This window comes from Eleginops maclovinus, chromosome 15 (assembly GCF_036324505.1).
Source record: "Eleginops maclovinus isolate JMC-PN-2008 ecotype Puerto Natales chromosome 15, JC_Emac_rtc_rv5, whole genome shotgun sequence".
NCBI classification, from domain to species: Eukaryota; Metazoa; Chordata; class Actinopteri; order Perciformes; family Eleginopidae; genus Eleginops; species Eleginops maclovinus.
Window position 1 is genome coordinate 7,119,523 of NC_086363.1, and position 20,225 is coordinate 7,139,747.

The 20,225-nt window shown below is 41.8% G+C and overlaps 1 protein-coding gene across 2 annotated transcripts in view; it reads left to right on the forward strand.

Moving 5' to 3' along the window:
• Window positions 1-20,225, forward strand: part of LOC134877213 (glutamate receptor ionotropic, kainate 2-like) — a 55,166-nt gene that overhangs the window by 3,360 nt on the left and 31,581 nt on the right. Inside the window, exons 3-5 of one of the 2 annotated variants that reach the window (XM_063902635.1) lie at window positions 1,282-1,358; window positions 17,011-17,178; window positions 18,069-18,326. In XM_063902635.1, coding sequence (XP_063758705.1) covers window positions 1,337-1,358; window positions 17,011-17,178; window positions 18,069-18,326 — 448 coding nt within the window. In that variant the 5' untranslated portion in view covers window positions 1,282-1,336. Of the gene's footprint in view, window positions 1-828; window positions 1,359-17,010; window positions 17,179-18,068; window positions 18,327-20,225 lie in introns of those variants that run through there. The other variant, XM_063902634.1, reaches the window with a different exon arrangement.

Genomic DNA, 20,225 nt, shown 5'->3' on the forward strand with positions numbered 1-20,225 from the left:
ATATAATGACAGAACACAATGTATCCCACTGTACGGGTTTAAGGGAAAAGAAAATCAGTGCAATGATATCCTGCAGGCATGAGATTATATCGCTAGTGTGCAGTGTGTGCATAGTTATTTCTGTATGAGCCTGGACATGGAAGTGCCTCTAGAATTAGCCAAAGCTTAAGCATCCTCCAGTGGGAACAATAAATCATTGCTGGCTGCTTGAACCCTGAGAAACATTACTTACAGTAGGCTCCCATTCCTTTCTGTGGTTGACATGCAGGTTGGCCGTGTCTCTATCCATGGTGCTGAAAAGGGGATCGGCCCTAATAAACAATCGAAAAATATGTTGTTAAATAGAGGTTGCACTTGTCACATGTCACTTCATAAGCAGGACGCCATTTGATCAATATCACAGCAACTTTATTTCCCTCAGGGTATGGATCCTTCATGTTTTGTTTTGATGATCAAATCTGTAATTGATGGACTGCAAATAGGGTTTCACGTTGAAGTTACTGTTGCTGCACTTAAAATATTGCATCCTTACTGACAGCTCTCTGAATGCATGGGAGCTTGGCAGCAAGTTATGGGGCTAACAGAGAAACTACAGTCTGCAATAAAGTTTCCCACTTCTCCCTCCCCATTATGCTCTCTGTCTCGTCGATCATCTCCCTCTCTTTTTCCATACTCCTTTTTTATCTCTTATCTATCTGTATATCCATCTCTCTCCTCACTCCCTCTCCCCCCACTCGCTCTCTCACTCTGTCTTTCTGTGGTGCGCGTTCACAACACTAACCTTGGCTCGACGTCAGAGCCTGTGCAGCAGTGCAGTATAATGGGAGCGCAAGCTACCCAGAGCGCCTCATAGGGGGCTGCATATCGCTGCTGTATCCTCTGCTTGGCGCTCTCTAGCCCCTCTCCAACCCTCTCCAGTACCTCACCTACAGCCCATGCTCGGGCTCCCCCCTCCCCACTGGATCCATACCCTTCGACATGGATGTCCCGCCGTCCCTCGACCCGGAGGATTGTTGTTTCTTGGCGCAGTGAAAGAGGAGAAGGAGAAGGGGAAGGAGAAGGAATCATGCCGGGACTGCTAATGGATTTAGGGAAAGCGCAAGTGACCATGCCGTGATCTTGCGCATCCAGGGCCGCCGTCACCCTGCCTTGCCCAACGAGCGTAGAAGAATTTCGGGGGAATCGAACCCGCGCACCGGGGGGATTAAACCACTGTGCATTTTTTTAAAACAACATGAAGATTACCTCCCATCATCTGATGATAAGCAGTCTCGTTTTCAGGTCCAACCTCAGGCTGATCCCGCTTCTGCTGCTGTTTCTTGGTTACTCTCGCGGGATGCCACACGTTTTAAGATTTGGTAAGATATCTGTTTGTTTGTAATATGGTATCACCTGCAACGATGTTCAATGACACGAACTGCCCATAGAATTGTCGACAGCGAGTGAATGAATCACGGGATGCATAAGCAGTGTAGAGATATTTTATAACACACTCGCCTTGGTTTAGTAGAGTTGAACAATTTCCACCGTTCTCTAAAAAAATCACATCTGTTGATCAGTAGTTTCCTGTGGCATCTTTTTATTTTAAAGCCTTTTACCGAATGCATTTCATTCATTATGATGTATTATAGGAACCTTAAACACAGTGTTACAGTAACTTTAAAATAAAATCCCCTGCAGCCATAAAGCCTTAATGAAGAAGCTCTCTATGCAACAGTTCATGGATACGGGTTGATGAAACTCGTAAAGAATTAGCATGCTCACATCTCTTCTCGAGCCTTGTATCTCCACGGCCCTTTAAACTGCTGACACCCAGCATGTCCTCTGCAGTAAATGTTTACATGTAAACATTACACCCGGAGTGCTGATCAATCACTCTGTCCAGTCACAAGGGCTGATCGATACGCAGGGCAGTACTTTTCATCCTTAATCCCACTGAACTGCTATCCAATGGGAATCCCCGTGGTTTTTGCTTATTTGCCGTTATTGCTATTGATGAAAAATAATAGTTCCGGTTCATAGTGGCTATTGGCTGAGTCACGTTATACTAAGCCACAGCAACAGTTAAAGGTATTAACCGAAAAGCTTCTGTGTAGCAATAAGCCTAACGATAGATTAGCCATTTCTCTCAACACAGCCTGGAGGAGGAATTATAGCCACGGCTAATTGTGCTTATTAAAGTAGTGCTTCAACAATTGCCATTGCTTTGCATTGTTGCTGAATCTTAACTTTAAAATTGTGATATTGCTGCCTTGTGTTCATGCACTATATCACTGGATCACAGCGTCCTGAGGTTTCGCCTGTTTCTTTATAAGATCCTGTGTTTCACCGCTTTCTGTTAAATGCAAATACAGCATATTGGAGTAACAGAGGACCCCCCCCCCCCCCCCTGTCGGCGGATGTCATCAAGTGTTGACAACACATCCTTACAATCCTAAATTCCCCCGATGATACTGTTTAAGAGTCAGGCCGCGTCCGCGTGAGCTGCCGCTATGGCAACGGGATGTGCTTGTCTTCCTGCTGCATCCTCAACTCGTCGAGCCACTTCCGTCTCACACGTTGTCTGACAGACGCCGGTCGTATTTTCATCAATGATTGAGATCCCCGTATAAGAGCATTTGACACCAAAGTTTCCAAGCCGTCAGCACTTGAATGTACCTCGCCATGATATGCAAGGAATCCGGCATCAGTAGCATGACAGACAAAACCATGCAATATACAAGGTGATTCGTGTCACTGAAGTCTCTCGCCTCTAAAGTAACGCTCATGTTTGATTTTGACGGTGTTCTGGTGGCAGTGAAATGGCCGGAGCGGTTCAAATGAGGCTAAAAAAAAGGCGAGTCTTCGCCCGTCGTGCTGAATTAGCTCTTGTTAAGCACCACAGACAGCGACCCTGCTGCCTGTTGCTGAACCAGAAACCCAATGCTTTTGAATAGGCTAGAATGAGTTCTGTAAGAGCTGGGTTTTTGTACAGCATATCTCTTTAAGTCTAGTAGCAGCCACTTCACATATTTGCTGTTGTAATACTGCTCCATTTCTTGTAATGTAATTCATTGTCTTTAGAAAAATATATATTTTCATCTCTCTGCTTTTATATAAAGGAGCAGGGTTTCCAAAAAAGATGGATTAGATAGATTTGTGTGTGGGTGATTTTTAACAGAAAATAAATATGTATGTCAGTGTGTGTAAGTGTAAGAGAAATACAGAAATGTATTGAGAGATGATGGATCCCATTGGTTCTTTAACCAGAGCATTTCCTGTCCTAAAGGATATGCTTGCTCAGCAGATAATCCCAGCTGCTCCCGGCTAAATGAGGAGGTCAGCTCCCCCGGGGCTGTCTGTTCCCTTCCTGTCCCATCTTCCATTCGGCCCAGACAGGCGGCTCACATTGTACAACCGCTGTTCTCCTGTCAGGCTGAGACCTTTATGTACACACAAACATGCACACACACATCGTAACACCAAAGCATAGTCATCCCTTTGTATTCACGGCATCGGCCCCGCCATGTAGAGCGACAAGTGTCAGAGAGTGTTGTGGCCACCAGCTGCAGGCAAACATGCTGGGCTAATTTCCTCACAGGAATGAAATATCATGTTCAATTTCCTCATTTATGAATCTTATGGGCAATGCATTTACTTTGATACAAAAATTGTCCCGGTGCACCCCTTTCAAAGTGAAAAAAGATGAGATAAGGTTCTCTTAAGAGAGATAAGTTTATACTTTCCTTTTGGGAGCACTGAAAGAGACCTTTTACTGACACTGAAAATGGTCTCCTTTTTTATTATTGCCACTTTCGTTTTTCTCTCGATGTCCACCTGAACAATGTAGGCCACATAAAAAGCTGGTAAATGTCCATTTCTAACATGAAAATTAACAGCTTTGTTGAGTGGAATAAAAAAACGAATTTGCAAAGCTGAACTAGGTTGAACTATAATTTGTTCCCCCTTAGTTCTCATAGATGACTTGTTAGATTTCATTGAAGTGGAAATTCAGGGTTGCATTTAAGTCATTAGCATTGTTTGTCAGCTAACTGGTAGGCTAAGATTAGCGCTGCTCGTTTAACATTATTCCATACAAACAGCGCAATATTTTAGGGATCTTATTAGTAGTGCTCGTAACAAATACTCAGTCTCACAAGCAATGAGTCATCACATGCCTTTCTATCAAAGCTATTTTGGTTTCATAAAAGGCCTCAGGAAAAATCTAAACAGAAGCAAAATCAACAACAAAATAGGGAGACAGTGTTTTAATTCTGATGACCGTGGTGGGTCTGTGACTGTGAGGTTGAGTGATGGCATTATCACCGCCATCTTCAATCCGCATTGGCAGACGCAGTATATCCCTGGGCTGTCAACATGCTGCTGAAAGCATTGTGGACTCAGAGATGCTCATTCTGTTTGTTTATGTCCTGGTTATATTTATATTTCCCTCAATACTCTGGGAATATTTATGACTAAAGCACAACATTGTTTTTCATTTTGAAAGCAAAGCAAGCTTTTCTTCCCCCAGTCCTCTGGCAAAAGACACTATCTCCTCTGGTGAAAGCCATGTTTATGTTAATACTTCCCCAATGTTGTGCAATGATATAGGCCCTTTATTGCATTTATAATATTCAACACTCATTTCATTTCCTCATCAGTGCTATGGTGGCAAAATTACAGTGTTGTCAGGAGCAAGCAAGGCAAAGGGAACAAATTCAAGGGGAGTTTGTTGTTAATTGACTTTATTTGCTTTTGCTTTCCACCAGCTTGAATTATCATCATGGAGTTTAGTTTGGGATTGCAGGAATTAAGGATAACACCCTGTGCCCTGGCCCGCTGCCAGCCCGTTCACAGCAAACACATTTAAATAGGCACAAAGCTGCTTAAAATATTCATGTGTCACTTGGCCGCGCCGTAGCTTATAGAAATATGAAACCATCTCCTCTCTACTGGCAAATGATTTCCACGGTTTAAAAATACCAACCGTGGGTTTCAAGAACAAAAAGGAGATCTGTCTTACATTAGCATGCAGCACCACACATCAGCTCGAAGCAGGGAACTATCTAGATTGATTTTTTAAAACATGTTTACATTCCTGAGACTTTGAAGGTCTTGCTGTCATGCCTCAGTTACAAAAGGCTCAATGGTGATTAATTCAGGGGACAGATTTCTTGGTATTTTGTAATGGAAAATATCTGTGAGGTATGAAATTAGTTTTCTGGTTAGCATTTAGTAAATCTCAGATTTACCAGCTGCAATGGAAAAGATGATTTGCATGAAGGAGGCTTTAGATGATTGACCTTGTTTGCAGGGTAACCAGTTCTAGCTGCTTCCTCTGAAATATTGTTTATTATAAAAATAAATCCAAGACATCTGAGTCCTATTCTGCTACTGCCTTGTGGAAGGCTTGATTTCTGCATTTGGTTTTATTATTCACAGCCTTTCACTCCTTGTCATTGTCAATCAGGCTTTTCCCTGCTTATCAGAAGGGTTAGGGGTTATATGTGCAATTGTTCTGAGAAACTGTCCCTTGAGTAGAGCCCTGCAGCATTTCTGCCTGGTTGTCTGGCTCAAAGCTGACTGAAGGTCAGAGCTGGAACGCTCACAGTGAATAACATTTTTTGCATACACATGTGGCGCTGTCCTTCTCACAATCCCACCAGGGGAGATGGAAGAAAATCTGAAGTCAATGAGAAGTGTGAGAAAAACAAGAGTGTTTGTTAGAGAGGGGGGAAAGAGAGATAGAGAGGAGGAAGGGGTGGGGGGGGGGTGGGTGGAAAGTGTGAGCGAGAAGAAAAACAGTGAGTGTTGAAGCCAGCAGATACAAAGTAAAGATAGATTAGTTTGCCTCTGAGCAGTCCACTCTCAGCCCACTCTCAGTGCTGGTCTTTTATTACTGTTTTCTGATGGCTTTTGTGAAGAGAGACAGAATGGACACTGGAGTGTGTTGTGGAAATGTAGTGGGAGGCCAGGAGTCATGAGCTGCAGCTCTGAGTAAATGTCAGCAGTATACTAATAGAAAGACAGGACTACAAATATGCAGGAAATAGCTTTTACAACAAAGGAGAAGAGTACAAAAAATGGTTTTAAAAATATCCCCAAAGGTAACAATGTACTTCCCTGGGGAACTAAACCCACAACTATTTCACGAGAATCTATAGTACATTTATCTAATATTGTTCCATCACATAGTTGGCTGTCTCCACTTGCAGTAGACTGACAAATGTTGGGAATCAATACAAATCTATATGTTTGTATTGCTAAGGGGAACATGAAAAAAGGAAGAAACTGGCAGCACTGCACGTAACCGGTGCCAAGTCCCGGGCGGCCCTCTCCTGTGTATATCTATCGCAGGTTACCATCTGTGAGAATGAAATACGTAAACAAAAGAAAATGTGTACCATAACAACGAGGTGTGGGATAAAAAATGCATGTTACTGAGAATTTTTGAAAACCATAAACAGTCACACGCTTCTTCTAATGTGGACATTATCATATTTTTATTATAGATAAATATAGATCCAAAGTCCAATTTCCCTCAGTGTGATATACATTCTGAGTTGCTGCGCTTTAAACGGTGTGATATATCTGCTGCAATATCGTGCAACGCTTTGTATCGTGTGTAGGAGTTACATGTGAGACTTTTATCTTCATAGGAGCTTGGCTCTTCTAATGACCTTTCAAGTGTCCTCCGTAATGAATAAAAAAAGTGACATGCCTTGTCAGTGGTTTACTATGGAAGCTTGGGAGGGTGCCGATTAGGAGCCAAAGTAAATGGTTACTGTGTTTTTGATCTGGTTATTTATACATGTAGACGGTAATTTATTGGATGTATTTGTTTCCTCTTAGTTGTTAATATGTATCATTTCATACATATAGCGTTATATACATTTGAAAGTGTTTCTAAATGGGTTCTGGAAAACAGAAGCAATATCCTGTGAATTCCAAACACGCAGTGGGAGGCACATACACCGTAAATGAAAGCACTGACGTCCAAACTACATGGGATTCAGAAGTCAATCGATTACAGAAAGCCCTCCTGTGTTTGCTGTGATGTGAGGCAGCGATCAGGTTAGGATGTGGTGATTCACCTTCATCTCCAGCCAGCTGAATAAAGGAGGAAGAGGAGGAGGGTTAGTGACTGACTGAAAGAGAGAAGGCAGAATGCAGACTCCCATTCACAGCACAGCCGGTCGGATGCATGAACGTTTCTCTGTGAACCAAGGACACGGGGGGAAATTGGCTCTGTTGGAGGACGTATTGAGGCAGGCTTACCTAACATCATGTCCTTTGAATCAGCATGACACTCTATTGTCCATGATCCACCAGGGCTATGCAAAACCTCTCCCCCCTACATTGTTGAATTTCATTTTTCTGTCCTTCCTCTCCTTTTACTTAGTGTTTCTGAGTGTTTGTTTTGCTTCCTCTGAATCAGTCCTGCAATCTTTTTTGTTCTAAAGGTAGTTTGCAAACAAAGGTGAGAGGAGAGAAAATATATAAAGAGCAAAGAAAGCATTTGTGTTCACATTATGCTAATGAAAACAGACAAGAGGACAACTATGTGGTGTCTTTAGCAGAAGAGTGTTGGTTAAAAGCTGTAATGACAAACTTAATTTCCTGGCTGCAGTAGGCTCCGTCGAGGCTCTCATGTTAGTCGCCCACACTCCAAATAACACACTTCCTTATTTGTTTGATATGACCGTCCAAGCCCTTTCCCATACGCAAAGCATTGCGGCGGACTGGAACAGACTTTGATTGATGTTCCCATCTTGTGCAATCTGTTTTAAGATTTTGAGGAGACATAATGAAGCCAATCGCCTCCATTTCCCTCGCACACTTACCGCTGAGATATACCCAATGCCCGTCCATCGCTGTTTGAACATGACAAAAGAGACTGAATTAATTTGCTACCCAGCAGGGTGTGAACGAATGTGAGAAATTGTGAAATAAACAGCAGACTTCAGATCAGAAGAAAGATTAGAACAGGACTCTTGATTTCCCGCCAATTTCACCTCTATTGTCTTTAAAAATGAATCTTCAATAGATCTCTTCTTGTTTATTGGGGAAAACGTTAGCAAGCATGTTTGAGGAACTTCGCTAAGCCTCTGGCAAATTTCCCTCTCAAAAAGTCAGTGCGCGTTGTTTCATTTTCCTTCTCTCTTTGCTACAGTGCAATTGCCTGTGTGTGTTTCTAAAACAAGCAGGACAAATTGACACACCTTTGCAGCAGAGCGTACGTTATTGACTTGTACCTGTAGCTCTGATTATCAGCTAGCTTGTGTACTGCAGTGGCTGATGGGAGGCTGATGAACCCAAAGCAGGAGTTGACATTTTCCTGCCCTGCGGCTGGAGGAGGTTGGGGAGGCTGCAGGTGTCCGTTCAGGTCTAATAGGCCATCCATTCAGTCGTTTAATTGAGTGTCTTTAATCTGTCTCCAGTGACCTCCTTTATTCTCCATTTCTCCCTCTCTCTTTCCTTCGCGCATCTGTTTGTCTGTCCATGCCCAACCTTTCCTCCCTTTCTTTGTCTGTCTCTAAGCTCTCTCTATTTTGGTTATCTGACAACACATTCAACCATCTCACTCTTGACGTTAAACATCCCAGCTGTCACCGCTTGTCTTGCTTAAACGTATCCGACACGCTGCAGGAAGGTGCACTTTCAGCACGAGTTCAATATGCAAATCCAAATGAAATGTCTAATTTTTCATTCCTTTGTCTGCGTTTTTTTTCTTTGTCCTCTGCTGTCCTTCTCTCCATGTCTCCTTTGTCTCCCCTCGGCTCTCAGCTTGGATCCTAGTCCTTCTCCTCTACTTTGTTCTCTCTCACTATAGTCAAGTCTTGCTTCCCCTCTTCCCCTGATCTCAGTGTCCTTGTACATGAAGGCACAAATAGTCATATGGCATACACTTTCCAGACCTTTTAGAATTTCAAAGCAAAAAACCTTATCAGTCTTGAACGTTCCCCCATCCTTGAATTAAACAATGTGCTGTAGCTTTTATTTTTTATGACTTACTTTCTATACTTGTATACACATTGCTAAAGTGTCCCAAGGATTAAAACCAGCCCTTATATTGTCTCTTATTAACCTCTATATTATTTTTGTAAACATAAATGGATTTTATGAGACAATATAGATGCCATATGAATTCACTGTGGAGAAGTAACTCTATTTAATGCACTGCAAAACCAGTGTGTGTGTGTGTGTGTGTGTGTGTGTGTGTGTGTGTGTGTGTGTGTGTGTGTGTGTGTGTGTGTGTGTGTGTGTGTGTGTGTGTGTGTGTGTGTGTGTGTGTGTGTGTGTGTGTGTGTGTGTGTGTGTGTGTGTGTGTGTGTGTGTGTGTGTGTGTGTGTGTGTGTGTGTGTGTTTGTATATGTGTATTGTTTTACTTTATGTATTTATGGCATACTCCAGTCAGGGTTTACCAGCTTCGGTGTCAATGAAAATAATAACCACCTTCTGTGTAAGTACCTCTACATTTATAAAGATTATAAATTATTATAATCAGATTACTGAAATCCTGTAAAACACTTTCCCCTCGACATGGCTCCCGCAAAAGCTCTGCTGTGAGCATTAAAGAGCCGGCTCCTGAATTAATTCTTGACCTATGGCTCCAACGGAGATAACATCTGACCTTCTACAAGAAAGAAAGCCTAATTTTACAGCCATTTTGTTTTAAATTACAATGGAAAGAGTGTAATACAGGGCCATTTTGATGAGCAGGGGGAACAGTGAGAATGAGAATGAGAGCGGCGAAAGGGAGCAACAAAGACAATAGAGTCTTGTCTAATTTGCTGCAACTTAATTGCAAAATCATAAATGAAACTTCCTCTTAGCCTTATTCCAAGGTTGGCCGCATATAATACTTGCTGAATGCATGTTGGGATGAATTGTAAGTTCATCCTCACTATGAAACAACCACTATTTTTGTGGTATTTTGATGTGAGGAATGGTGAAATAGTGAGAGTCTTTTTGGCAAGTATCCTGAGAGACGGTTGGAAATCCCTCTGCTTTACTTTCGGAGAGTTAGTCTTAAGACCCCAAGATTACTGTTAGTCAAGTTCTCATCTATATTTATTTTGGTGAGCGATACAGCTTGAGGGTTGGAGTACCCAGGGACGCTTGAGACACTAATAATGTGTTTTTAACACAATGGGGAAAGTGATAGCAAACCATGCAGTCACAATGTTCTTGAGGATCGACTCCTGCCTGCTTTCGCCTGTAGTGGATAATTAGCATCTCTCACACGTGCTTAGGCTTGATTAAAACTCAGTTTACAGTGAGCAGTGCTGTGAGGGCGCCATCTGTCACTTGCCGAAGCCACCATGAGACGTACTTTAGTCAGTGGGAGAGAGGAAGGCGGTGTGTGTGTTTGATAAAAGAGAGAAAAAGATGCGACAAGGAAAGAGAAATGACATAAATGGGTGAGGCATGAAGCATCAGGAAGCGTTGTGTACTGTAGCCGGTCCCACTCGCTCCCTACGGCCTGTTTATAAGAAAGAAATCACATATTTCTTTTGTGTTGGCTAGGAAAAGCTCCTGACGGCAGTTTTGGGATTTGTGTTATTTACTTGAACTTTTATAACCTTGTGACGGCAGTTTTGGGAATACTCATGTTTGTACATGGAAGTCAGATGTGAGGTGTGAAAGCTCCAAGGCTCATAAAACCCACAGTGTGTGAAAGTCACCATATTTTTATTCCTTTTATTGAACATTTTTTCACCCATAATCAATGTTTTCATGCCACATCTGCTGATACAATACATCAGAATGGCATGGCGCATATTTGAAATGTTAAGGGCCAACATTAATGCCATAGTTTTTGACTGCGTTTACATATCGCACGCTATTGTGGTTAGCACGATAACATTGGCGGGTATACTTTAAAAGGCCTGTTTGCCTGTTATTTGTATAAATCGTTGTCCATTGAAATGTTTAATTGTAAAACATGGGTAGGTGAGGTGAAAGCATCAAAATGAAAAACCAATATTTAAAGACTATTAGCCAATCTGTCAGATAGATTGGGAAAACATTTCCAAAGTGACCCCGAGAGAAATAAAATAGAGACAATTGGAAACTCTTAGCTTGCAAGAGTAACAATATTTATTGAAGTTTGACTGCTCTACCTCAGGCATTGCTGAACGATGCTTCAGTCTTCTGCTCTGTCTGTGGATTTATGTGCATCATAAGCTTTGATAGATATTCTTACTCTTTGCATGCAAGGAGCTAAAAGTATTCTTTATGTTGTGACGGGTGTATCAACGCGTGGAAAACAGTCGGCAGTAACAATAAGGATGAGACATTTTAGAACAACATTTATTATATTTTCAATTTCCGCACAGACAAAAACGCATCTATCTTCCACCAAAACAAAAAAGATGTGATATATTAATGGCCTTTCTGAAAAGTTAATTAATTGACCTAGTGTATTTACTGTATGTTTGTAGCAAAATATTGTGATTTTCAGATAGTTGAATTCTCCGTGTTTACAAAAACCTTTGTAAAAACACTTCAACACATGCAACTGTTCTCAAAAAACTGATGAAAGACAAGCTTGAAGACATTGCTCCAAATTGAGCAAACATTCACTGTTACTGTGGGTAGAATCTCCAAAGTAGATACTTTAAGTAGACTTGTGATAGTATTATGTTTCAGTATCTAGTTTTTTTTATTGGCGGGAACAGGCTGCTATTTCTGTGTAATGTGTGTGTTTGATGATATACTACAGATCTGCCATAGCATTTGACTCTAGCTGCCCTCCTATGTTCCTTTAAGGAGCACGTCTAGTCTCAAGAGCAGGCGCATATTGGTGTGTGTGCATCTGTGTGTGTGCGTGTGCAGGCGAGCGAGTGCGATTAGCGCTACATCTTATTTTCACAGTGGTAAGTATTTCTTTTCAGTTGCATTTGCAATTTGAGAGCAGTGGAGAGGTTGGAAACTGTGAGACAGAAGTCATTTGGGACTTCAGCAATTCAGGGCCTGTGAAAGTGTACTCACAGTTTGGCACAATTAGTACCAAAAGGGGTCCCTGCTTGACAAATTAGCACACAAAATGTCAGCCGGTAGTTTAGCACATCCACAATGAGTCTTTGCAAATTAGCACATATTTTGAGGAGGGAGCTGGCACATTATAATGAATAGAGAGAGCCTCGCAAATTAGCACATCTGTTGCCAGCGCTCAGAATTAATACAATGTTATATGATCACTGGTTTCCTTCTTGGAGCTGGGTCAGGGACGAGGGTGGTGGCACACATTTCTAATTGAAGACTGTGTGTGCTCATTATAAGAGATTTATTAAATTGACCTTTTAGGCAATGATAGAGCTAATTGTTATTAGTGTAACCAAACTTAAGTATTTCTGATTTCTGCACTCGGTTTTCACAAAGACTCAGTTGTTTCTTACCTGACAGATTTGTTTAGGCTCAATCTCAGGAGTGCGTGATGGTGTGTGTTCACACGGGTATGTGCGAGTGTGTGAGTCAGCCTGAGGCTTAGCGTCGAGCAGTGGCAGGTGACAGTCCAGTCCAGTGTCAAGAGGCTTTAGGGTGACAGGAGTGATTCTTTCCCTGGGGAAAAAACACACAACAAGCCAAACAAGTGAGATAACAACGGATAAACTGTTGTTCATATAAGCTGCTTTCTGATGGTATGCTGTTCAGTTTCCATAACTCTAACATTATAGTTTGTTAAGTTACTAATCAGTCACTTTTTATTGAGTGCTTTTGTGCGTTTTTACAACAAGTAAACGTTGTTATAGCTTGGTCTTTCATGCAATACCTCAATTGCAAGTATTTTATTCTCTGCTACTAGTATTTTACCCTGTTGTTTTTACTCTCATTTCTCTAATAAGATTAAGATAGAGTTTTTCTCTATCTATTTTTTTTTATCAAGAATATTCTAAGAAAATATATCTGTATTTACCAAGATCACTGCTTCCCTTATCTTGCTTTATGAGATTTTATCTGCTCTTATCACTACTAAGGCACTGCTGAGCATACTGTATTATAGTAGATGTATCCCATGCCCTGGTCAGATTTCTGGGGATTTTCTGCGTGAGAGAAAATTGGCCCTTGTGCAACACAGGAAGGTCAGTCTACCACAGGGGGATCTTCAGATTAATGACCAGGGGCGGCGACTCTCTGCAGGCCTTCATGCATCATGTCCCATTCACCACCAAACATGTCAGGGAGCACTCCCTATGGGAATCTCTGGGATATTTACGGAGTTTCCATCACTTTTGCCTCCTACCTATTGGCTCCGAGCACCGCTGCTCACCGGCTGAATGACGTAGGGAGACAGAAACAAGCCAGGGGTTCTGGGTGTGGTGGTGGGTGGTATTAAAGACTGTCTTCCGTTCATACCTGGGCCAATTGCACCGTGACATGGTTTGCTCGCTGGTTTCCATGGCACCCATCCTACAGCCCACCACTATCCCGGCAGATGCTGGTCATTAGTCACAGAGACAGGCCGTCCCCATCATCACAACGCCCTTCCTCCACCAATCAGCTGCTCCATCTCCAAAACTGCTGATGCCTCTCAGCCATAGCATAGATGCATGAGTATCCATGGCAACATATATGACTGGTTTCCTATCTCCCGGCATACAAGAGCATCCTTGAATGGAGAGGCTAATTGTATTTTCATTCATGGTTTAATAAATAAGCCCGTTATTTAAGTAGTAGTATACACTCACCCTGCTAGTACTCACAGCGCAGCGAAGAGACAGAAATACCCTGTCAGTTTCAATCTTTGTTCTGAGCGGCATGTGAGCAGTATATAATATACATATTGAACAAAAGGGAAACATATCGCAGATCACCGCTGCAACAATTCTCAAGGTTTTCTTCATTACTCTTGTTTTTAACGTATGAATGATTTCTATTTACAGAAACTCATTTTAAATTGATTGAATTTCTGTCAGAAATAAAGCAAATGACAAAGTTACTTTACAATGATCAATCCAAAATGTGCTTGATTAACTGAGGACAAATATTAAAAGGGAGCCCCCCCCCCACAAACACACCCACCTTTTCATTTCCACTTTCCGTTCAAGCTTTCTCTCTCGCACACAGACACCCACAGAGGCACTCAGATCAGCAGCAGGCCTGTTTTCTCGTCAGGGTGATTATCCAGCTCATAACTCACTCAGAGCTTTCATTTGCACCATAATTCACACCATTCCCAACGATGGCGGCACTGTAATTCACATCACACACACACACACATACACACACACACTGATTATCTCAGCTGTAACTCACACACCTGCAATCAGACGGACCACAACACAGAGTATTGAGAGGCGGATAGATAGACTGATGGTAAAAGCAAGCTAAATATACAGTACATAGCAGCCAAAACAAATGTGTGCAAGTACTTTCCAAAATCCAAAGCATAGTTTTTTTTATGAAAGGCTTGAAATCTCCTAGAATATTAGTGATGTAAACCAGTGTGGACTTAATTTAACGTCCCTGCTCTGTGGTGTGTTGTCCATTGGACTCCTTTGTTTACTTCTGTAACACAATGACATCACTATGTAACACTTGTGCTTCTATTTGCTAGTGCTCAAACACATTGTACATGATAGGGGTGGGACATCTGTAAGTGCTAACCAATCAGAGCAGACTGGACTCTGGTTTCAGACAGAGGGTGAAAAGAGGTAGGCAGTATGAGAAAAATAAAGACCTATGTGAACATTAAAGCCTGTAAACATGTGATAGTACAGGCACAAAATACAAATATGAAAATGAAAAGCATAACAAGACCTCTTCAAACCAGCACGTTCATTTCATACAGTGTGCCAAAGAAATCAGAAGAGCATAACCTAATACCATTATGCTCATTTTACAAACCCGATGAGCAGGCCGGTGGCACTCAGTCTGCTCCCTCAAGGCAAAAGTGTAATAATTGTCTTTTGGGTCAGACTGACATGAATCCAATCATCGTTAATGGTGATTCTGGGTTATTCATTATTTTGCAGATTAATGTGCAATTTCAGACAGATGAAATACCATGAATAGCAGCATGTTCACACCACATATAGCAGCAGGACTAACACATGAAGACCTCATTATTTTCACTCAATGGCGCACAAAAGATCTACTAAAGTGCGTTTATAGATTTACTCTGAACCCCCGCTTTGACATACGCGTCTCAGTCTCATTTCACCTTCAGTTATTTTACTGGACTATATATTTATACTGTATATATATATGATAAAAGCTACAACATAAAGTAAAAAGCACAAAGTATGGGTGTGCTATGGTGACAGTGATAAAGCTCAAGTTAATGACATCTTTTTTTCTTACTGCACTTCTCTTCTATCTCTCCCTGTCATTGCCAAATGCTATTAATAGCTGCTGTCTGTGTCTGTACAGCTCTCACTCTTTCTCCACTCTTTAAAAAAAAAAGCGTCTCTTTCTGTCTTCTTTGCTTTCAGTCTTAGTTTTCCCTCGCTCTCTGTAATTGAATCGATAAACAGGCTTTAAACTTTTTTTTCAGTTTGGATTTCGTCAAACCAGCTCTCTGTCCTCAGAGAGGATGGGAGATGGACTGCTGAACTCTGCTCTCAACTCGGAGAGGTTTTCTCAGAGCAGCACTCACAACCCCCTTTCATCTTTCCTCCCCTCATCCATTCTCTTTTAAGTTTGATTTCTGCAAAGCTTTCTCAGGATTTAGTCCATCCTCAAAGGTGTACCAGCTCTCGTAATGTGGGTTTGCCCTTTTTTTTATTATGTTTATTTGGAAAGTTGAAAGTAGTTACTCGACTCTACAGCTGTCTCAGCTGTTTGGCATAGAAATATTCTCTTTGAAAATGTAATATGGTACACACTCTGGCATATTGCACCACCCACAACATATCTTCACCTCTTTCTAATGATGAATGTGTAGACATAGTCTTCTCAATGACCCCATTTACAGTTGAAATTAAGTATGATCCAGCTTGTAGATTAAAATAATCAAAGAAAAATCATTTATTTTGTAAAATCAAGTACGTTTGATCTGAACTGCAGGTAAATGATGTCTCGACATAATAACAAATTAAATTGCCTTGCTTTGTTTTGGATGAAGATTGGACAATCTGAAACTTCAATTGTCTTAATTTTGCTCAAAAGTTTGAATGGAGTTGTTTAGTGTTGACAACAACTTACTCGGCATTAGTTATTATGTTATCTATGCAGCGCGGTGTAATAGCTTCTTTTTTCTAGAGGCTTTGACTTAAGTATTAGTAAGCGTTGCGTCTTGTGATTCACATATATCCAAAAGGTAACAACGTTTCTCAGGGCGGTCACGGCATGATTCTCCCTTCAGGAGGCATTCCCATTAACAATCAACCAAAGTAACACACAAGTATGATGCAGAGATAATCATTAGAACTTCTGAGACGAGTTGTTTTTAATGAGGGTAATTAAAAGCTTCCTGATGTTTTATCTTAATTCCTGGCTTGATTGGCCTTTTCCGTCACTGCGTCTATGTTTCTGTTCCTGTCTCTCTTTCTATACCTCTATAAATATCTTTCAGAGTTCTCCAATGGCTCTCTTTCACCTTTCCAATACCTTTTTGCCCTTATTTCTCTGCTCCATCTGCTTTCGCTTGTCTTTGTTCTCTCGTTTGAGAATTGCTGAAATCAATGGGACAAAGTGGAAGAGTGAACCTTTCTGTCAAGGCTGAGTGAGGGAGTTAAAGCAGGGCACTCACCCCTGAACTCACCTCCTGATGTAACTAATTGCCTATAATTACACCGACAATTGCTACAGAATGCAAATCAGCTGAGATCTAAACGCCTAATCGGCACTGTAAATCAGTTTCATATGAGCGTCCGACTGAGACGTGTAAAGCATTGAACAATAGCGCCTTTGTAAAAAATAAATCACCACACAGCTTGAGCTGCTATTGACTGCATCATATCGATCATCTAGCTGAATGTCAATTGTGCTGAGGAATTTATTGTGATTATAGGAGAAAGAAGGTCATTTTCTGAGCTGTTTATTGTTTTCTCAACCACATTTTTCTCTATTTTTCTTTCTTAGGAGGAATATTTGAATCCATAGAGAGCGGCCCATCCGGAGCAGAGGAATTAGCCTTTAAATTTGCCTTGAACACAATCAACAGGAACCGCACCTTGCTCCCCAACACCACGCTGACCTATGACATCCAGAGAATAAACATCTTCGACAGCTTTGAGGCCTCCAGGAAAGGTAAGTCAGGAGATGAGAGGACTTTTTTAAAAAAGCCTCCTGAGTTCTTGTTTTAGCATTTTTCTATGACGTGTTTTTTTAGTTTCATCAATGATAAGAGAAATGTCAGTAATGCAGAAATACATACTTTTTCATATGGCTCCAAAGCATTTAAGAACTGTATACTATAGTGTTTTTTTTAACACAAAAAGTTATGGAAATGACAGCATTTATTGAGGAAAATGTGCCTAAACTGGGTTACAACATGTTTCTGTAAAGTAATAATTAAATGTGTGCTATGGACAGTGTGGTGTAATAGTTCACAGATAATGTGAAGTGAACATTGACTACCAAAGGCTGGAGACAAACACAATGATCAATTTAGACAATCATTGGCTGCCGCGTTTAAAATCCCACTCTATTTACTGTCCACAATCTTATTGAAGTCTGAAATGGATTCACTGTACTGGATTCACTGTTCTCTGACACCATCTGGGCATTGAATTTCCAAAACAGATTGGCAATAAGTTGATAAAAATAGACTTTCACATTCACAAAGATCTTTGTTCGACAGTTTAAAACCTCTGCCTTGTTATATTAATGTTATCCTTGTTGCACTCTCCCTTTTCTCTGCCTCTGCTGACACAGTACTGTGTTTTCGGCAAATTACAAACTGTTTAAAACCACATAAATGTGTATCGCATCACCCATATGCTGTCCTTGCAAACAAAACTGCCCGCCCTCCCTTGGGTAGTGACCATTATGGAGCATCTGTTCTGTTACTAATTGATTGTTTGAGGTGACATGTGGACAGAAACTGAACACCAAAAACATTTAGAAACAGTAAAAATTAAAAGCCCAACATAAACACTAAACTAACTTGCTGCTTTTTCTGCTTGTCTTCTTTCCAGCATGTGATCAGCTTTCCCTCGGTGTGGCGGCCATTTTTGGCCCCTCACACAGCTCGTCGGCCAACGCAGTCCAATCCATCTGCAATGCTTTGGGAGTGCCCCACGTCCAGACCAAGTGGAAGCATCAAGTCTCAGACAACCGGGACTCGTACTATGTCAGCCTGTACCCCGATTTCTCGTCCCTCAGTAGAGCCATCCTCGACCTGGTGCACTTCTTCAAGTGGAAAACAGTTACTGTGGTGTACGACGACAGCACAGGTACAGGTACAGTCGGTGTCTGTCTTCATCCTTTGCTTGCCAAGTGTGTCCGTTTGAAAAAACCTGCAGCCTTTGGCCCTTAAAATGTCCAGAAACAAGAGGTAAAAGGTGAGCTATAAAAAGCTGCACTGTTGCTCAGAGTTCACTGAGTGCTTTGTAACCTGTCAAGTTAATTCAGAAATCAATAGCTTACTGTTCTGCCTCAGTCCTGCAGGTGCTGCCCATGTCAGTCTTCCAGGAGAGTGAGCAGCAACACTGAAAATAAGAGACCGCATTTCCCAGAATGACCCAGTGTCCCTTCAGATTAATGCTATGCAGAATTGTAGTATGGCAGGGCTGACAACAGACATTAATAACATGCACAGACACTTGATCTGAGGGTGGCTTTTAAATGTGTCTGTGAGTCATTTCGTCTATCCTCTGACTTTGTGGAGTGGCTCATAATAAGCATTTTAAAAGACGTGTCATATTTTTGCCGGAGTGCAGTGATATTTTTACGAGGCGAAGTGTAATCGTTCCAGAGAAGATAACAATATTCTAATTCTCATTCGCAATTTATGAGCTATTTGGCATGATGTGGTTGACGGCTTAATGTAGGTAAATTAGACAGAGTTGTAAAGGGGACTTAAATTCTAGACAGGTTGCATACTGAATTCACTTCCTACTCTGAGCAAATGGCTATTGTATAGTTGAAATCCTAAATAATGCCACTGAATAGAAATGTAAATGCCCTTTTATGTTCCTTTTACTACTACTGGTATAGCCTTACAGCTTTTTGGATTTCAGGAAACACACAATCCTGCAGCATGCTAGTGCCCGTACGTTAACCTCGGACTGTATCCCAATGACTCGTCTCACTTGCCACATTATTCTGACTCATCTCCTTGGCCTCTCTTTACTTCCTGTCTTGGAGCTTTGAATGTTAACACCCTCATTCTCCAACAAACTGCCCCAGTGAGATGTCAGGGGTGACCTCTCGCCTCTTTCTCTGTCAGAAAGGAGCGGCTTGGGCCTCCTCTGTGGAGCATTTCTGCTATAACGCACCTGACGCCCTGAAAAGTGTGACAGCTGCATAGCCGAGTAGCTTCCCCCCTCCGCTTCCACCTGGTCCCAGGCTGTAATCACACAGCTTCATGCTCCAGGGCCCCGCTCTGCTGATTGGAGCCTATCTGACGGCTGGCAGGAAAAACTATCGGAGGGGATAAAATATTCACACACAGCCGTTAGAAGATCCAGAGGGAAAGTCTAAAGGCATTAGCCAGAGCCCACAAACATCTACCCTGACAGTGTTTCCCAAACGTTGAGCTCCCTTGACAGATTTTTTTCCCTTGCTTAACACCTCCCAAAGTGTCAGTACGAACAAAAACAGGGAGACGCGGACATGCCCTAGAGAAGGGATCTATTGGGATTACCTGAGAAAAGCTCTAGGTGGTTCAGTATTCCTCCCTACAATGGTACAATTCACAACAAGACCTGCATGTTCCTATTTCACACCAATCTGTCTATATGCCTCAGGGAGACCCAGCCCCACTCACAGTAAGACCATTAAACTGCTCACACAGCACTTCATTTAAAAATAAAAAATAGGCTGAGCTATCTTTAAGTGGTTCCACGAGAAAGAAAAAAGAAATTCCTATCTCTCGCTAGTTCCCTCTCAAACTATCCTCTCTGCTCCATCCATTTTTATACCCATGACAAGTAATCATCTCTCCCATCAATCCAGCCTCTTTCATCCCAGAGCTCTGAAGTTCTTTACTGAGGGAGAAACTCATTGTAATCTCATCACAGTATCTCCCGGAGAGCTTTCTACCTGAATGTGTGGCCGAGAAATGAAAGGTGAAGATTGTAGCTCAATATGTGACGGAGGCGCCGGGCTCCCTAGGGGCAAGTACAAGCTGG